This window comes from Dipodomys merriami, unplaced genomic scaffold, assembly GCF_024711535.1.
Source record: "Dipodomys merriami isolate MVZ:Mamm:240054 unplaced genomic scaffold, mDipMer1.0.p SCAF_32, whole genome shotgun sequence".
NCBI classification, from domain to species: Eukaryota; Metazoa; Chordata; class Mammalia; order Rodentia; family Heteromyidae; genus Dipodomys; species Dipodomys merriami.
In genome coordinates, this window is record NW_027204715.1 from 3,374,556 (window position 1) to 3,392,383 (window position 17,828).

The window sequence follows — 17,828 nt, forward strand, 5'->3', positions numbered from 1 at the left end:
TTGGCCCACATAGGTATTAGTTAGACCTCAAAATGCAGTGCTGTGGCCTACAGTGCTCGTGCTGCAGTTCAGTATGGCTTTCTCAAATGATTTGATGCCTTTGCTACTGAAGTACGGATAGGTTTTTCAGTGAGTTTACTATGGCAATTAACATATTTCAACTCTGTATAATTCTAACCATTTTATTTATTACTCCTCTTTCTAAAGGGCAGGAAGTATTGAACTTTTATTCTGCAAAACTACAGTAATTACTGAAAAATAAAAACGTGCTTCTTAGCTTTGAGCTTACATTGTAAAACAGAAAGCTGTGGGTGTGTTTTCATAAACATGATTTTCTTTACTGTTATATAAATTTGAATGCCTAAAAATGAAAGACAAGAATTATGTTTAGGTATTTTAGAATATTTGAGACTCATGATATGGGAACATAAGGTTACCAGATTGCAGAAATTATAAAATGATAGCTGATATAGATTCTATGTTCTGTTTGTATTTCTTTTCTAATGTTCATTAAGTGTAGGTGTACATGCTTTTTTGTAAGAGCATGACCCCTTTGCACAGGTGTTATATGTGTACTGCTTGAGAAATGAAGTTCAGGTTTTTGGGGAGATCTATCAGTCATCTGTCTTCTAGCTGCAGATTGATTTGTCTTATAGTGTAATTTTAACCCAGTCTTCTATTTGTTCAAATAGATGTCTTTACTTCGGGTGGCAAGATAGAATCTCAAATATAGTCAACCTTTGTGATCTTTCCTCTATGAATATAAACATAGATTATTAAAGTAGTAAAACAAGTTTTATTCCAAACAAGTATCAGGAGATAAATTTCTTCAAGTTTTCTTTAACAAGTTTTACAGCTGCAGTTTGCTCGAAGGTGAGTGACCTTATCTTCATAATGGATGATGCCCCTGTTTGAGTTCTTAGTTAAAAGTAGACATGTCAGGCCAAATGTTTAAATGGGTTTTAATGAAATCCACTTAGATTGACTCTTCATAGAGAATGTTGTTTTTGTTACACCATTCCAATGAATTTATTACTTAGGGCTTAAATTACAGCCTGTGTTTTTTTTTTCAATAACTTTTAGTTATTGCATTGTTATTTTAATGAAGCTTTACTCTAATTACTATTATCTACATGGATCAAAGGTTTGATGTTATTTATTTATTTATTTAATGATAGTGGGGATTGAACTCAAGAGTTTATCATGCTTGCCAGATAAATGTTATACCACTTGAGTCACAAATTCCAGTCAGATTTTGGCAATGTTTTATACTCTGATTACATTTATTACTTAGAATAAGGTAGAATGTGGTTATACTCCAAGCAGAATTGTACCTGGCTGAATCCTAATTATATCATAAAGCGATGAAGTTCAGTGTTGACATTACCAGGTCATTAGCAGTCTTCAGGGTGTCACCAGCACATGGCGAGATATGGTATTTGTTTTCAGGATGCTTTTTGATTTGCTTAGTCTATTATGTAGAAGAACTAAAATCATGAAGAAATTTTTTAATGTAAGTAGAAGGAATGAATTTCAAAAGAAAAAATTTTAATTCTTTTTTGTTCCAAGTTGTTAATCTCACATTGCTCGCGCGCACGTGTGTGTGTGTGTGTGTGTGTGTGTGTGTGTGTGTGTGTGTGTATTTTTTGTTGTTGCTATTGTTGTTTGTTTTTGATGCCAGAAGTAGGACTTGAACCCAGGATGTAGGTGCTGATCCTTAGTTTTGTTACACAGGGTGGTACTTTATCACTTGAGCCATAGCTCTACTTAGGTTGTTTTGTTTTGTTTTGTTTTTGTTGGTTAATTAGAGATGAGAGTCTCATGGGGTTTTTTTGCTCTGGCAGAATTTCTTAGATTGGCAGTTATCACATCTTGGCCTCCTAACTAGCTAGGATTAAAGGTTTGAGCCATCAGACCTTGAGGCATCAGCATACCAGTGTATATTTTTAATTACTCACTGTGGGGACTTTTACATAAGGGTGTTAATACTGTGTTGTCCATTTGTAGAGAGAACAGTACTCTACATCACCAAGTGGAGCAGATGCTCCAGAAGATTTCTCCTCTGCAGAAATGCCAGGAAGAGTTGGGGTCATTGAAAGCAGAGCTAGAAGAGAAGAAGGTACCAGGCATCGTTTTCTTAAGAGTCTATTATCAGTAAATGAGAGTCACTCCACACACACTGGGATTGAATTACAGGGGCTTTTAACATGTTAACAAAGGAGATAAGTGTTCATTAGAACTCTCTAACTCTATCACTGTGTGTAGGGAACCTGGGAGGAGTTGATAATTGGCTTGACAGTGATTATTAGCTCTCTAATACTGTGATCATAGTTTGGGGGAGGATTAGTAGCTGTGATGTTTTATGCCTTTTGTCACATTTTCCTTGCCTTACATGGGAAATACCAAACAAAACTCCAGACAATAGAGGTAGAGAGTGATGGTATTTGACAGTGTAGAATGCATTTGATTCCTTTAGTAATTCTGGTCTGGTAGTGAAACATCAGAGTCTTTGCTCTAACCTAAATACAAATGTCCTTTGAGGAACTACTGTCCTCATTCATGAACCAATGTTTTAAACAATTGGTTTATTTGATCCTTTATAGTTTCTCATTGTCCATGAAAAGCATAAAAATACGAGTCTTTAAATAACATATCCCTTGCTCTTATAGGTAAGTGCTCAAGTTAAGTTCATGTCATGTCCTTTCATTGATTTTTTTTGATAGGTGGTATTAGGTGAAGACACTACTTTGCCTATAAAATTTTGATAAATTTATTCTGTAATAAATAAGGTTAATTTTCTTTCCAGTATTTAGTGCCTGGAAAAGAGATTAACGTGCTGTGCAGTTGCTTTTTCTGTATCAGTTTTGACTGACTTTCTTCTGTGTCCAGGTTGGGAACGTTTGTCCCACGGCCTGTGAAAAGCGTGCACAATCACTTGATAACTGATAGGACAGACACGTTTTCTGCTGTGATCGTCTGCCTATATTGGCAGCTTTATATGGCCAAGAACGATGTAAATATCCACAAGTCCTTAGCAGAAGAACGATTCTCCACCTCTTTTATAGAACTCTTCGAAGGGAGTTCATTGCTTTCCTAGATAACTGTGAAATCATAGGGGTAGGATTTGCACAGAAAGGTTACTTACTTAGCTTGCCTAGCCTAACTCATGCCTCCCAGCCTGCTCTGTTGGGCTTTCCACAAAGTATTTGGACTTCCTGGTCTTCCTCACATTGGCTATTATCAGTATGAAGTCTTGTGTGCCCAAACAGTTGTTTGCCAGTTCTAGGGCTTGAACCTCAGGGCGTAGGTGCTGTCCCTGAGCCTCTGTGCTCAAGTCTAGCATTCTATCCCTTGAGCCACAACTCTGCTTCTGACTTTTTTCTACATAGTTTATTGGACACAAGAGTCTCGTAGACTTTCTTTGCCCATGCTGTTTTTGAACCGTGATCCTCACATCTCAGCCTCCTGAATAGCTGGGATTATAGGCATGAGCCACCGGCACCTGGCTTGTTTTCTTATTATCATAGACAGACTCGGTTTGTTGAATTATGCAGTGAAAGTTGAACTGAAATGATCATGACTTTCAGTTCTATCCGTCCTTCATATAAGCTCTTTAGCAATAGTAGAGAGAAAATGTGAACATTGAGAAAGACTTCAGTGGTTCAATGATAAACCCTAATTAGGCTCAGTGAGAGCGTCTTTGAAAGAATAAGTCATCCTGTCAAAATGTCATACGCCTCATGTGGGTGATAAATGGTTGAGGTTCGATAGTAGTCCAGTGCGTGCTGCGAGTCACCTCGGCTGTCCTCTGAGGCTCACCAGCCGGGGCTTTCCCAGCCTGTGGGACCGTCTAGCTGTGGACCCCACACATTTTACCCAGCTTCTGTTGCACTTCATGATTTTCCAGTTCGAGAGTGTTAGTTCTGACCACTAATTCTATGCTCTTTCTTCCGGTTATATTGAATTTTAATTGGTGATGGTAAAAGTGTGGATTATTTGATACTCAGACCAATTATAATGACAATTTCAAATTGACTTAAAATAGTATATTGTTTTAAGTTTTATAGCTGTGTTTGGTTATATTATACATTATGTTAGATCCATCTGTCACGAATCTGGTTACATTCATGAAAATGTTCAGTAAGTTGTACTTTGGTTTCTTGCCAAATAGATATTTCTTTAGTTAATTTTATACTAATAAAACAGCTTATCAAGGTCAGTGACTTTAACTTGGACAATCTTTTTTTTTTAAGAGTTCTCTAAAGTTATATCAGGCTTCTCACCAGGAATATGCTCGTGTGAAAGAAGAATGCTTAAAAAGCGATGCCCAGTAAGTAATTTTTAAATTACTATATAACTAGTTTCATTTTTGAAACAAGATAACCTATAACCAATAGTATTTCTACTTTTTCTCTGTCTTTAGTTCTGTTGACCATAATGAACTGTGTGATCCTAAGCTAATCTTACACCTTTAATTTCCACCTAAGGACATGAGTCAGACCTATTTAAAGATGTAAGACACAGTTCTGGGCCCCTTCCTGTGTACTACTATATAACAGATGTCATCTGTCACAGGATCGCATCTGTGGAATGGGTAACTTTGTTACCAGGAATGAAAGGGCTATGGAGAGCATCTTCTTCTTGTTTTGAGATTTGATATCATGTCCACGTTATTTATGTGGCAGACCTCAAGCTGTACACACACAGTTTACTATGAGGTAATGGGACAGTTATGCAGTTCTTTCTTAGTGAGTTACCTGATTTCCCTGAGCTCAGAAATCCATCTTAAACAGATGACCGAGCTTGTGGGGCTGTCACAGATGTGTTTCTGGCAAAGCCTGGGGTAGGTCCATATAGTGCACATTTCATATGCTAACGGAATGTTTTAAAGCCATTTTAGAAATTGTGCCCTCAAAGTGGCACAGTGTTGTACAGCATTCTGTCTTGGCTTATTCTACTCTCCAAAGACTTGATGGCAATGCTAGACAGTCACATGTGATACTAGTTATGATTAAAATTTTGTTATACAAATCTTCCTAATTAGAATTAAGAATTATAGTACATGTTTTTGTTATGCTTTGTTTGCCATTTAACTTACAACATTTGATTACTAGGAAGAAGAAGCTAGAAGCTAAAGTGAAGAAGCTGGAAGGTAAGTAGCGCTATTCCTACTGGGTCAATGAAAACCCTTGGCCATACAAATCCTTGGTGACAAAGGTTGTAGAGCTTGCCCAAATGGTTGAGTTTGTGGATTTTGATGATACAGACCAGCACAACTGTATCCAAGAATCTGTGAGGAAGCAGGTATGTACATTCCCCTGCTCTCTGTTGTCAGATCAGTACATGGAGATGGAAGATAGTCTCAGAAAGCTTATTGTTCTCAGAAGAGTAACAGACAATTCTTATGCTATTAAAAAAGCAGTAATTATCTGAGTACCAGGGGCTCGTGCCTGTGACTCTGCTTGGGAGGTTGAGATCAGGAAGATCAGGGTTCTAGGCCAGCCTGGGCATAACTGTGAGAATGTCTTATCAAAAGATAGAATGATACACTCCTGTTGTCTCAGCTGTTGTGGGGAATGAAAAAAAAGGGATATAGTTCAGGAGCACGGAACTGAGACCGTGTTTCAGATAGAACTGGGGCAAGCTGCACACTAGCATTTTGTGCCTGTTATCTTAACTACACAGGAGGCTGAGAGCTGAGGATCATGGCTTGGAGCTGGTCTCAGCAGGAAAGTCCATGAGACTCTGCTATCCAGTTAACTAGCACAGAACTGGAGATGGGGCAGTGGCTCCTGTGGTAGAACTTCAGCTGTCAGCAGAAAGCTGAGTGAGAACCAGAGCCCTGGGTACCAACACGCATGTGTGCACGCACAGATAAGGAAATAGTTAGTGTGAAAAAGGATCTGAGCAGTAGTGTGCTTGCCTGGTGAGCGTGAGTGCCACAGAGGGGAAAAGCAGGAATTATTGAAAATGGTTTAACTTGGATTGAATCATATTGAGAACTTCATATTTTCTTAGTAAATGATACTAGAAAGAGTATTATTTTTAGTATAAAAAATGACTACTTTTAGTGTCAAAGACACCGGTAGAGAACTTTTTATGATTTTTTTTTTTATTGGGAGTTGTCTGACATCCCGTCTTCTCCCCTTCACAACCTTTTGCTAGGGGCTTCTAGCCTCAACAAGTAGGCAGAGTGTAGAAGGACCCCAGAAATATACCTCATCCTCAGTTCACAGACTCAAAGTTGTTTTGTTTGCTTTTTATTTGCCATCAGTCACGGTGTGGTTGCACCTGGACAGAACATCCAGTAGCAGGAGGTGGGGTTGGCATTCCCACTGTGCACGCATCTTCCTTTAATTCCTGTGGACCTCAGCAGTTACCTCATCTGCCTCACGTTAATTGTGCCCAGCTCCAGACATGGCGTCTGTAGTGTGGAGCGTGAGCTTCAGGGTGGTTGGGGTAGGGTCTACAGAGGGGTCATTCCTGAAAGCATTCCCAGCCACTCATTTATCTAGGGTCAGCTATATGTTTGACTGCAACTCTAGAAATGTTCCAACATCATCCTTGCACAGACATGGACAGAAGACATAAAGAACAACATTCCAGTGCTCTAGGTCTTGCCTTCTGCTTGTATGTGCAGGTTTGTTTTTAAGGAAATACTGTTAGAGATCCGTAATGCCTGTGCACCTTGGAGAAGAGCTGTTCTATGAAGCAAGATGTAGCCTTTGTTTTCACATAACGTATTTTTTCCCAGAAGATGATATGGCCTAATAATTGTTGTCCAACAAATACTTGCACATTAGAGGAGTGAGTTACTGCAGCACTGGGGTCTCCTTTTCCCCAGCTTTGTATCTGAACAGACCCCTATGTGAAGTTGGCACGGATCAGATTCTTGGAAGTGTGCACACTCTGGTACTTGGGACCACAATTGGAATACACAGTTTGCTAATGATCCAGACGATAAAAGTACTTAATGAGTCCATCTCTAATCAAAGCACGAGGCAGGGAATTCCAGGAATAGGTAGCAATAGCTACGGTAGCATTAAGAAGGTTGTCTCCTGATTACCAGTTAGTGTGATTGGGTCTAACTAACTAATCCTGGGACCCGATTGCTATTCTAACATCCGAGATTATTGCTGGTTATTGAATTCAGAAAACCCAGAGATCAAACACCATCTTCCCCTTAAATGTGGTTTCTTGTGAGTGGGAGGGATTGAAATTGCTTTGGTTGGTTTAGGGAAAAAAAATATGGTCTCCCTCAATATCATAATTAATACACAGTTTTATGTAAAACAAAAGGCTTTCCTACATTTAACTTTAGTGAAATACTTGCAGTCCTTAGCAATACAGGGAAGGACAGGAAGGAAGAATGCACCCAGGTTGCCTAGGCATAAAGAGACCTTATCTCAGAAATAGCCAAGAGTTTCTAAAAGGGACTGGAGGTTTGCCTCAAGTGGTAGAGTGCCTGTCTTGCAAGTTCAAGGTCCTGGGTTCAGGCCCCAGAACTGAGCTGGGGTGGGGGAGGGGGGAGGATGAGAGAAATTTGTAGAATAGATTTTGAGTAGTCCATTAACCCTGTAGTAAAGTTACCACTTTATTTTCCTGTTGCCTAATGCACTTTTTAAATACAGAGGCTGCTGTCAAGCAAACTCAAGACTTCAAGCAACTAAGAATTGAAAAGAAGATACTGGAGAAGGAATTTAAGAAGACCCAGGTATTACATAAACCAGCACCCACCAGTGAAATTCCTGTCCTCTGTACTCCTGGAGTTTCTCTATGTTGTGAATACCAGAGCCAGGCTGCTTCATTGCCATAGTCCCGGCGACCTGCTAAGGTGCACCTGGCTTGTGTTTGGGCCCATGTCTGTACTCAGTTGTCCAGAATTAAACATTCAGCCTCTGTTTCCTCCTTCTCCCACAGGAAAGGCTTGATGAGTTTTCTAAACAGAAAAATGAAAAGGGTAAGTATTCCTTCAAAGCTCACTAAACATTTCTGTTTCATTCTGCAGTGTTTTTAAACTATTTTCCTCCACATGTTTTTAGGGTTGAGACATATTGGAACACAAATTTCAAGTGATTCATATGGAAGCATAGATAAGAGTGAGTATATTTGAACTTTTATTTGCTATGTTTAGTGGTCTTGGAGTCTGTTTATTGTTCTTTTGCATGACTGAAAATGCCAGAGCTCGATAGATCTTTCATGTTAGATGAAGTCATATATGTTTTTGTGTGCTAATTTCATGTGCGTTTTATTTTATATACACAAACACAGAAATTCACTGTATTATTATTACAGTGAACTAAAGAGTTCACAAAAGAATGTAGTTTGTTTGGGAAAGGAAAAGTAGAGATAATTTTCAGACCTTTCAATAAGAATAGATTGTCTCTGTAGGTTACATTTTATTACACTAATTTAAATCAAATTTCCTCAATGCCTAATTTATAAGCAATGTTAAAAGTCAGGAAAACTAGAATCAAAGGCCTACAGTGTATTTTAAAAGTTCTAGGGAGGTCTGAGAAAAATAAACTAGAAATCTTGGAGCCAGGGAAGTAAGTACTCTCCTGTTATTGAATGACAGTGACAGTGATGGTACTTGGAGATCCTTACGGATCACAGTGGGAGACTGTGGCCTTCATTTGGTGCTTGTTTGACCCTTGGCCATTTGCTTTTTTTGCTTTCCACTTTAGAAATGGTAATTATGAACTTGAATTTTTTTTAGGGGCACAAAATTGAAATGCTTCACTAGCAAATGATGATATTTTCACCTAGCTAAGTGCTTTTTTTCAAGCATATATGATTAAAACCCTTAAGTGTTTTTTGGTCCAAGTATGTAGTATATCTTGAGAAGTTAGTTGCCCTTTTTTTCCTCCTTGAATTTAGAGAGATAGTTTTTCTTAATTGAGATAAAATAAGCTTGTGTTTTTCTTGGATTAGGACTTTCGCTAGTTTCCACTCCTCGAGGTGAGGCACTGGTATTGTCGGTGCCACTGACACTGATGGTCATACCACAGCCATCTTTTTAGTGTCTGTAGGAAGGGAGGCTGACAATCTGTGGTCCCCGGAGGAAGAGGACCCTTGGTAGTACTTCACTTTCCAGATAGCAGTCCACAGTTAGCTTAGCTTTTCTCACAAGAGCAGCAGAATTGCTTTAGGTCTCACTGTTTAAAGCAGGGTCCTTTACCTTTTCAATGAACTTGTTGTCTCAAGTGAAATGAATGATGATGGCATGAATATTGTCTTGTATATTTGATTTTTCAAGAAAATAAATACACGAAGTCAACTCTAGACTTGACACATTTAATTCTCAACTCTAAACTGTATCCTTAATGCTTTTTCCTGTTACTGCTTGACTTTGAAAGAAATGAGCAAATTTGGCACTGAGGAGTATTGAGTTGACTTTCCTTTCAAATCCCAAGAAAAATGACCCAAATAACAAATCACTCTCCAGATGACAAGGTGGTGACCACCTATAATCCCAGCACTGGGAAGACTCAGGCAGGGAAATCATTATACAAGCTCAGCCTACCTATAGAGAAACTTTCAAATAAGTAAGCAGCTTTCCTGGATAGTTCGAAGCGAGCCATCAGTAGAGGAAATTAATGAGGAAGATAGAAATCAGGTAGTAACAACTGCAAAGGAAGTGGCACCCCTCACCAAGCAAGGTCCCAGGTCAGATAGCTGGTGAATGCAGGGCGTATGTGGGCAGGTGTATGTGGGTGGTGTATGTGTGCAGGGCAGCACACCAGCACTTCCAGGTCAGGGGCAGGTGTGGGCAGGGCAGCACACCAGCACTTCCGGGTCAGGGGCAGGTGTGGGCAGGGCAATACACCAGCACTTCCAGGTCAGGGGCAGGTGTGGGCAGGGCAATACACCAGCACTTCCAGGTCAGGGGCAGATGTGTGCAGGGCAGCACACCAGCACTTCCAGGTCAGGGGCAGGTGTGGGCAGGGCAGCACACCAGCACTTCCAGTTTGGGGCAGGTATATAGGGCAGGACAGCAGCACTTCCGGGTCACGGGGCAGATGTGTTCAGGGCAGCACAGCAGCACTTCCGGGTCAGGGGGCAGTGTGGGCAGGGCAGCACACTAGCACTTCCGGGTCAGGGACAGGTGTGGGCAGGGCAGCACAGCAGCAGTTCCCAGATGACTGATTAAAAGGTGAGAGTATGTCACACAAGTTTTTTTTCTTCTGTACTTACCTGTGACATGACCTAAAACCAAGTGAAGCAGCAGGACTGGGGAAGAGTAGGTCAGCATATTCCAGCAGTGGTAAAGTGAGAACAAGAAGGCACATAACACTCTTAGTGATTTTCAAGCCCAGACACACCTTTACATGGACAGAAAAGGTATATGGAAAATGTGAGGGCAACTTGGTTTTGGGTGGGTATCGTTCTCTCTCCTCATCCCAATCTGTGCTCTGGGATTTAGAGGATGATGCCCTCTGATCTCAGAGGAGCATTTGTTGCTGAAGAGAGTACAGGTCATCTCAAAGAGAATGTTGAGGTTGAAAGTTACAATTCATGAACGAAGCACATGAAACCATGCCAAACAAAACCTCTTGATCATCCGAGGGTGAAAATGGACCATTTCTTCACAAAGAATGCCAGTGTTTTTAGAAATGGGGAAGAATTAAGAGCTAGAACTGGATCCACAGTTCACAGTTGCCTGGGACATGTTTAGAAATGAAATCTTTAAGATGTTTTCAAATGCATATAATTTTTGCCTAATGTACAACAAAAATCTCAAATATGATGAGGTAATAATAAAACCCTCCTCTCTACTTCCCTAAGTCAGGGAGGTAGGAAAGCAAAGCTGCGAGACTGTGCAGCATCTTCCCAGCCCTCTGGCAGCAGTGCTGAGCCGTGGTGCCGCAGCCTGGTGCCCCCAGAGCACTCCTGGAGATTCCCATGCCAGCCACCCACAAGCGCCACCTTCAGATGACAGGCTGTTAATCTAGAACATACTCACATAGACTCAGAATAGTTGTTGGATTTTGAACAGAAAATAACTCAGAAGAAAATTTTGTAAGAATAAAGTTCTGATGTTGTAATAGATCATGTGATTTATGGGGGATCGTTCTGAAGCCTTTCTTCAGTATTCGTTTACTGGTTTAGAACTTAAAAAGAAAACTTGGAATGTGTTCATTCTGTTTGCTTAGGCTTCCAACACTGCAGCAAAACCAAACGAGGGCCACTCTGGTACAGCTGCAGAAGTTCTAAATCATGTTACAGAAAATGAGAGTAATGTGCAGCTACCTTTTTCAGACCCCTCTGTTACAACACCTAAGCATGAACTATTTAAAATATAAAGTGATTAAATTGCATTTAAAATACGAATTGTGGTAATTCTCAGGAACATGAGAACTGATTCAAAGAGTATTGTTTGTCTCAGTTCAACACCTGTTTCTAACTAAGAAATAATGATGTGATGAGATGAAAGAGTGTAACCTTGAGAATGATGAGGGCTTGCTCTCAGAAACAAGGCAGGGACGGTTTTAGTTACTACCATCCTTTATGCATAAATGCATGCTTAGGCACTGCAAATACCAAGTCAGAGGCCAAGTCGCCATTATTCACTCTGCCCAAAAGACTCCGCTGGAAACAGCATCAGATGTGCCACAGCACATGTGTTTCCTGTGTGCATGCCTGTGTACCGCATGCCGTTTCAGACATGACCATTCTCCAGTGGTTATTGGAGCATTAAGTTTCTAGGAGAAGGCCCAGACAGCTTGCAGTGCCCCTAGGAGGGAAGCCAAAATGTGCTGAAGATGCAAAAGGAAGACCTGAACACAGTATTGCATTTCCTCAGAGTATTCCCCACAGTATTACATGCCCCTCTTGCTTGAACATAGCTGTGACGAGATAGTCTCACTGGAAATCCCAGTAGAAGGGCAAACAGTTGGTGAAGATTTATCAGGAAAATAGAGGTTCAGAATAATAAGAGGAAAAAACTCAGTTGGGCCTCCTGCTTTCATACCATAGTTATACATCTTTCATCACTAAACAAATGTGTTATTGATAAGGAAGTTGATAGTGCAGTGGAGAGGAAAGGCCCTGAAGTAATCATAAGTGCCTTAAATGTTGATAATGGAAGCTTTAAAAGAAGTTAAAAGTTGTATGATAGTGGTTGACTGAGAGGTTTTACCTTCACAACCAAGTACTGAACCCATTCAGGGTTTTTTTGTTTGTTTGTTTGTTTGTTTGCTGTGTCGGGGATGGATAGCTTGGTGTGGGGCGTCAGACTAGATGTAACGAGTAGGTGGTCTTTTAGAAGCCATAAGCCTGGTTATTAGTCTCCATGAGAATGGAAAAGTAACTTTTTTTCTTTTTTTTTAAGGTTCCCTGTTTGCTGCTTTGGGTATACGTAATAAGCAGGGATCCTGGTCAGGTCATTTAAGCAAAAGGGATTACAGTGTTTGGAAGCTTTGGGTAGGTTAAATCACAATGTAGATAAGCTGCTCAGTCGTGGAATTTTGGAATTCAAAATCTTGGAACCTCACACACAGAAGTGCCAGGTGGACTGCGCAACAGGAGAGGCTGCTTAGACTCATTCAGTAACTGTCCCCGTGTTTCCTATCCCCTTTTTGTGGACTTCACTTCTGGAGTGACTTAGTTTGCCATTTTAAGTAAGACTATCTTAAAACCTGTAATTGATTCCTGGGAATAATTATTTTGGTGTAAGAGATTAGTCTTTTCGTCTCTGAACTGGCTGAAAACTTTTGCTGCTTTCAACAAATGTTCAAATTTAGAAGCTTAAGTTTAAGGAACTTGAAACCTTGACATGGTCTGAAATTACCTAATACTTTATTTTTAGTTGAATTTTAATGTTTGGTTGCTTTTCTATGCATACTTTACCATAAGCTGTTGTTATGTATATTTTTATGATTATTTTCTGGTTTTGAAGGTATGTTTGGAATTTGTGTACTAACTAAATTTAAAAGCTTTAAAATCTTAGACTTATAATCTTAGAATTTCATTAGAGCAAATCGTGTTGTACTTCTCTTGACCTTTCAGCTTGAATCGTGGTTCTTCCTATTTTAGGAAAATAGATACCTTTGAAGATGGATACAGATTTCAAAGGTTTTATGTATGAAAGCATGTGCTTCTGTTTGTTTTCGCACGTGTGTGTGTGTGTGTGTGTGTGTGTGTGTGTGTGTGTGTGTGTGTGTGTGTGTGTCTAACGCACCTGCTCCTACATACACATGTTCTGGCCCATGCTCCCCAGAATCCATGGGTCGCTACGACAGTCCCTGGCCCCCCTTCCCAGCCCATTTACTTACGGCATGGCCGTGATCTTTATTTAGCCTTTCCATCCATGGGACACTTCTCTTCAGTTCTTGTGCCGTATCTGCAGCCCCAGACTCTTACATTGCTGTACCACGGACTTGTCTCTGTCCCTGTCTGTCTCAGAGCTCTCTGCAGGAAATGCACGGGCTAAGAATTTATTTGTGTAATGCAGAATCAACAAGTAGATTGGATCAAGTCTTATGCCTACCCACCTCCTCCAAGATATAAGAAAACCAATATTTAGTGATTTTTTTTTAAACAAAAGCATTGTAGATGTTTCTATCAATTATAAGCCACTTGTGCCCAATGACTGAGTTTGGTGAGTCCCTATTAATGCTGTTTCACAGGAATGTATTTGGACCCAGATGAGTTCAGCCAGTTGGCATGATGTTAATATGTTGCTCTTTCACAGGAAAAGTAAAACTGCTCCTGAAGGAACTCTGGCTGTGTGTGAACACAGCACACAGGCTCCCCGGTGACATTGGCAGGCACACTCCAGGTGAGATGGGCTTACTTACACAGAAATGGGGAAGTTCGCAAGCCAGATGCACAGGTTCAGTCCTGAAGTCCCAGCCATGTGGGACATGGAGAAGATAGTGGTGCCAGTATAGCCAGGGGGAGAAAAATTGCAAGACGGGTATTTCAAGAGAACAGGCTAGGCACTGGAGGCAGGGATTGAGGGGTCACAGTCTGGGGCTAGTCCTGGCCCAAAAGACTGTGAGACTCTGTTTCAGCCAGTGGCCAGGCACCGTGGCAAACACCTCCATGAGGAAGCACAAATAGGATCGCAGTCCAGCTGACCTGGGCAAACAGTTGTTCACCTAAAAATTAATCCATAAAATAAGACTAGCAGAAGTGATCAAGTGGTAGAATGCCTGTCTAGCAAACTTGAGGCCCTGACTGTAAACTCCAGTACTTAATTTAAAAAAAAAAAAAAAGGAGGTAATGGAAGCAAAATACAGTTGAACATGGGAATGCATAATTGGAATTGTAGCCATGGCAGAAAGTGTTCATGTTAATGGGAGGATTGTGGTCTACACAGCCTGAACAGAAAGTGAGACCTTGTTTCAAAACTAACCAGTAAAAAGGTTGAAACATAGCTCAAGAAGTAGGCCACTAACCTAGTAGGAGCAAGCCCTGTGAGTTTAACCCTAGTACCACCCTTACCCCCTGTGCTTTTGGGTTTTTGTTGTTGTTGTTGTTGTTGTTGTTTTTGGTCGGTCGTGGGGCTTGAACTCTGGGCTTGGGCGCTGTCCCTCAGCTCTTCAGCTCAAGGCAAGCGCTCTACCGCTTGAGCCACAGCGCCACTTCCGGTTTTCTAGTGGTTTTATTGGAGATAAGAGTCTCATGGACTTTCCTGCCCGGGTGACTTTGAACCGTGATCCTCAGATCTCAGCCTCCTGAGTAGCTAGAATTACAGAGGTGAGCCACCAGTGCCGGGCTGCTTTTGATTTTTTAATATTCCATGAATCTTAACAATGAAAGACTGAAATAAATGAATGAGTGTTCTTGTTTATACACAGTTTCTTCCCTTGATTATGATTGGCTACCAGAAGATACATTTAACTTTTAATTTTTAATAGCTTTCATCAAAGAACATTCGGAAAATGTGGGCAACAACCAGGTGTGTCTGGCAGGTGTATGTACAAGATGGAAGGGTGCGCTGTTTTTAAATCATTTCATGAGATTGATCCACTAGGAAGCTTATTTCTGACCATTTATGAGTTCCTCTCAACTCTTTATTTGCAGAAAGATGTCCTGGAGACATTCTGCCATGTTCTCAATCTACTCAGGATTTCAGATTTGGAAATAAGTAATAGCCCTTCCTAAAAAAGGGAAGAAAGTAGCTGACTTGTGGAAGATTAAAGTGATTGTAATCAGGTTTTTATTATTTTATTTCTTAAGTTCTGATTAATAGAGCTAAGTGATACAAATGTGCATCTGACTCTCCTCCTAGGCTTTTCTGTAGACAGTTTCGTCCAGAATGGTAATGGGCAAGTTGCCGATTCTTTTTACTGGATTCAGAACTTGCTGATGTACAGAGGCTCCCTCCGTGTGGCTCTTTTGAATCAATTTCTCTCAATTCGCTTTCTGAATAATAATCTTGACAGCAGACAGGTGAAAGCTGCAAGTCTTAAGTTAGTCTCTGCAGTTTAAAACATATCTAGTTAGGCCGGGGCTGCCTAGGGATTCTTTTCAGCCTTCTGTACTAATAAGTAATCATATTTGATACACTTTACACTTTTAATATGTTAGTGAAGTGAGTTTCTTCATTTAATAATCTGATGTTTTCATGTAAAAACACCCTTTTAAGGATATGTGTATTCTGTTATCTTTTCCAAGGTAGAAGGAAAAACATGGCAAGTTTAGAGTCTTCTTATATCTTAAAATATATTATTTTTTCCTCCATGCACTGGTGGATCACTTGTAATCATAACTATTCAGAAGGCTGAAAACCAGAGAATCACAGCTTGTGACTGGCATAGTAGAGAAGTTTCTAGAATCTATCTACAGAATAATCAGAAAAGCAAGGACTGGGAATGTAGCAGAACAGCAAATCAGTAAGAACAAGGCCCTGAATTCAGCCCCAGTGCTTCTAAAAGTGCACGCACGCGCACACACACACACACACACACACACACACACACACACACACACACACACACACACACACACACACACACACACACACACACACACACACACGCATATGTTTTTCTGAATGTTGTGATCATATCAGAAGAGTTACAGATCAGTGTAGAGAATCCCTTTACCATCTCAACTTGGATTTTCCATTACCAGAGATCAAAGCTGGAGTATTTGGTATAATCTTGTGAACTGAACTCTAGAGCTCTTGTGATTTGCACAGGTTTTCCCACTCAAGTCCTCTCCCCTTCGGGAGTCCAGTCCTAGCCTGGAATCATCTTGCTTTCATTTACTGCTCAGTGGCTGACAGTTTGCTTTCGTCACTGTTCATGTCTCTGACCTCATAGTGTGTACTTACTTTATAGAAACTGATGGTTTTGGCGTGCCGGACCTCAGTGGGAGTGTCTCCCTGTGCTCAGGGCACTGAGCTGCAGCAGTGTGGATGTGCATTATTAGACTGCCACCACCGAATCAAGAATTCCTAAGTGGATCTTACTCCCACGATTGCTGCTTGAGTATTTGTCCAGTAGTGATTTTTATACGTGTCATTTTTTTCTTCATTTATCTACTAGAATTCTTACATAAGGAAATGTTGTTGGTCCTCCAATCATTGTTTGTTCTTTTATCTATTTGTGTATATCAATGTTGTTGCTCAGATAATTAGTCTGTACCTTACAGTTCAGTTCTCTCCATGTTTGGTTGGTGATGGTGGTCATCTTAAGGGTAGCTCCCATGCCTCTTGGTACACCCCATTCTGTGTGGAGTGCTCATGTTTGGCACTGCAAGATGTTTTCTGTCTTAAATTGAATCTTCTTTTAATATTCCATGAATATTAGCCTTATAACCCCATGTTTCCAGAGAGCTCTGATGTTCTATAAAATACTCTTAAAACACTTTAAGATGTAAGCAGAGGTTCATGAAGATTTGCAGGGACCCACAAATCTTTGCAGATAATCATTACCAAAGTCAGATTCCTAAAAAGCTTCTCTAGTAACATTTGTGTTGCCTTATGATGTGATGGGCTCAGTGTTGTGCAGAAATGATCACAGACAGGCAAGATCCTGGGTGACTTGAGAGAGAAGGTGGTATCTCAGCTTGTGTGCACAGAATGGATTCCCTGCCACATTTTCCTGTTGAATGGAAAATTCCATGTAGAGCCTGAATGAGTTGGCAAGGCCCTTTCCCACTGGGTGGTGAGGAATGTGGTCTGGTCAGCCCATCTGCCCTTGTCGTCAGTCAACTTCTGTGACGCTATGGGATAGTGTTTAGAAACGGATCAATTGCCTTTTCAAAAAACATTTCAGCTGATTAGGACCTAATATTGTAAGCACGTTGAATTGTTAGTATGTTTCTTTTAAAAAAAAAAGTTTTCTTGATATGATGAGTATTTGATATCTATGTATCTCTGTTCTCCTGCCCCAGAAAAAATTGGCCAGGACGACAGTAGCTTCACAACATCTAGGGAGGATGACACACCGTCTCCATCACAAGGGAGTCCTTCCAGGGCCTCAGGTGTGCAAACGTGCCAGGCAGAACTGTCCATGGAGGTGGAAGAGAGCTTCGCTCCCTGTGAAAGTGTGGCAAAGGAGAGGCCCTTTGGAGCTGGGCTTGGTCCTGGCCGTGCTCCTAACGAGGTGTTAATGCGGAGTCCTGATGAAGAGGACAGGGCTGGCGCTTCTGCCCATGCTCCATTGTTTGATGAAGATCTTCAAGCTGCAATTGACTTCTTTAGACTTCCTCTTCCTCTTGTGTCTCCAGTGCCCTCTCCTCCTCTGACGTCCTCCACAAACCACCTGCGCCCCTTGCCTTCCTTGCTGGCACCTGTGAGTCAGTCCTCTGAATTTAAGTTCATTAGGTGTCTGTCTTCCGTCTGTGGTCCTCCGAGGGAATATAGTGGA

General features: G+C 40.9%; 1 protein-coding gene across 2 annotated transcripts in view; it reads left to right on the forward strand.

Annotated features, from left to right (window-relative positions):
• Positions 1-17,828, forward strand: part of Ice1 (interactor of little elongation complex ELL subunit 1) — a 49,678-nt gene that overhangs the window by 12,731 nt on the left and 19,119 nt on the right. The window contains exons 4-12 of one of the 2 annotated variants that reach the window (XM_070042152.1): positions 855-873; positions 2,008-2,119; positions 4,254-4,330; positions 5,115-5,152; positions 7,632-7,714; positions 7,921-7,960; positions 8,043-8,099; positions 13,697-13,783; positions 17,353-17,753. In XM_070042152.1, the coding sequence (XP_069898253.1) occupies positions 855-873; positions 2,008-2,119; positions 4,254-4,330; positions 5,115-5,152; positions 7,632-7,714; positions 7,921-7,960; positions 8,043-8,099; positions 13,697-13,783; positions 17,353-17,753 (914 nt within the window). Of the gene's footprint in view, positions 1-854; positions 874-2,007; positions 2,120-4,253; positions 4,331-5,114; positions 5,153-7,631; positions 7,715-7,920; positions 7,961-8,042; positions 8,100-13,696; positions 13,784-15,042; positions 15,166-17,352; positions 17,754-17,828 lie in introns of those variants that run through there. The other variant, XM_070042153.1, reaches the window with a different exon arrangement.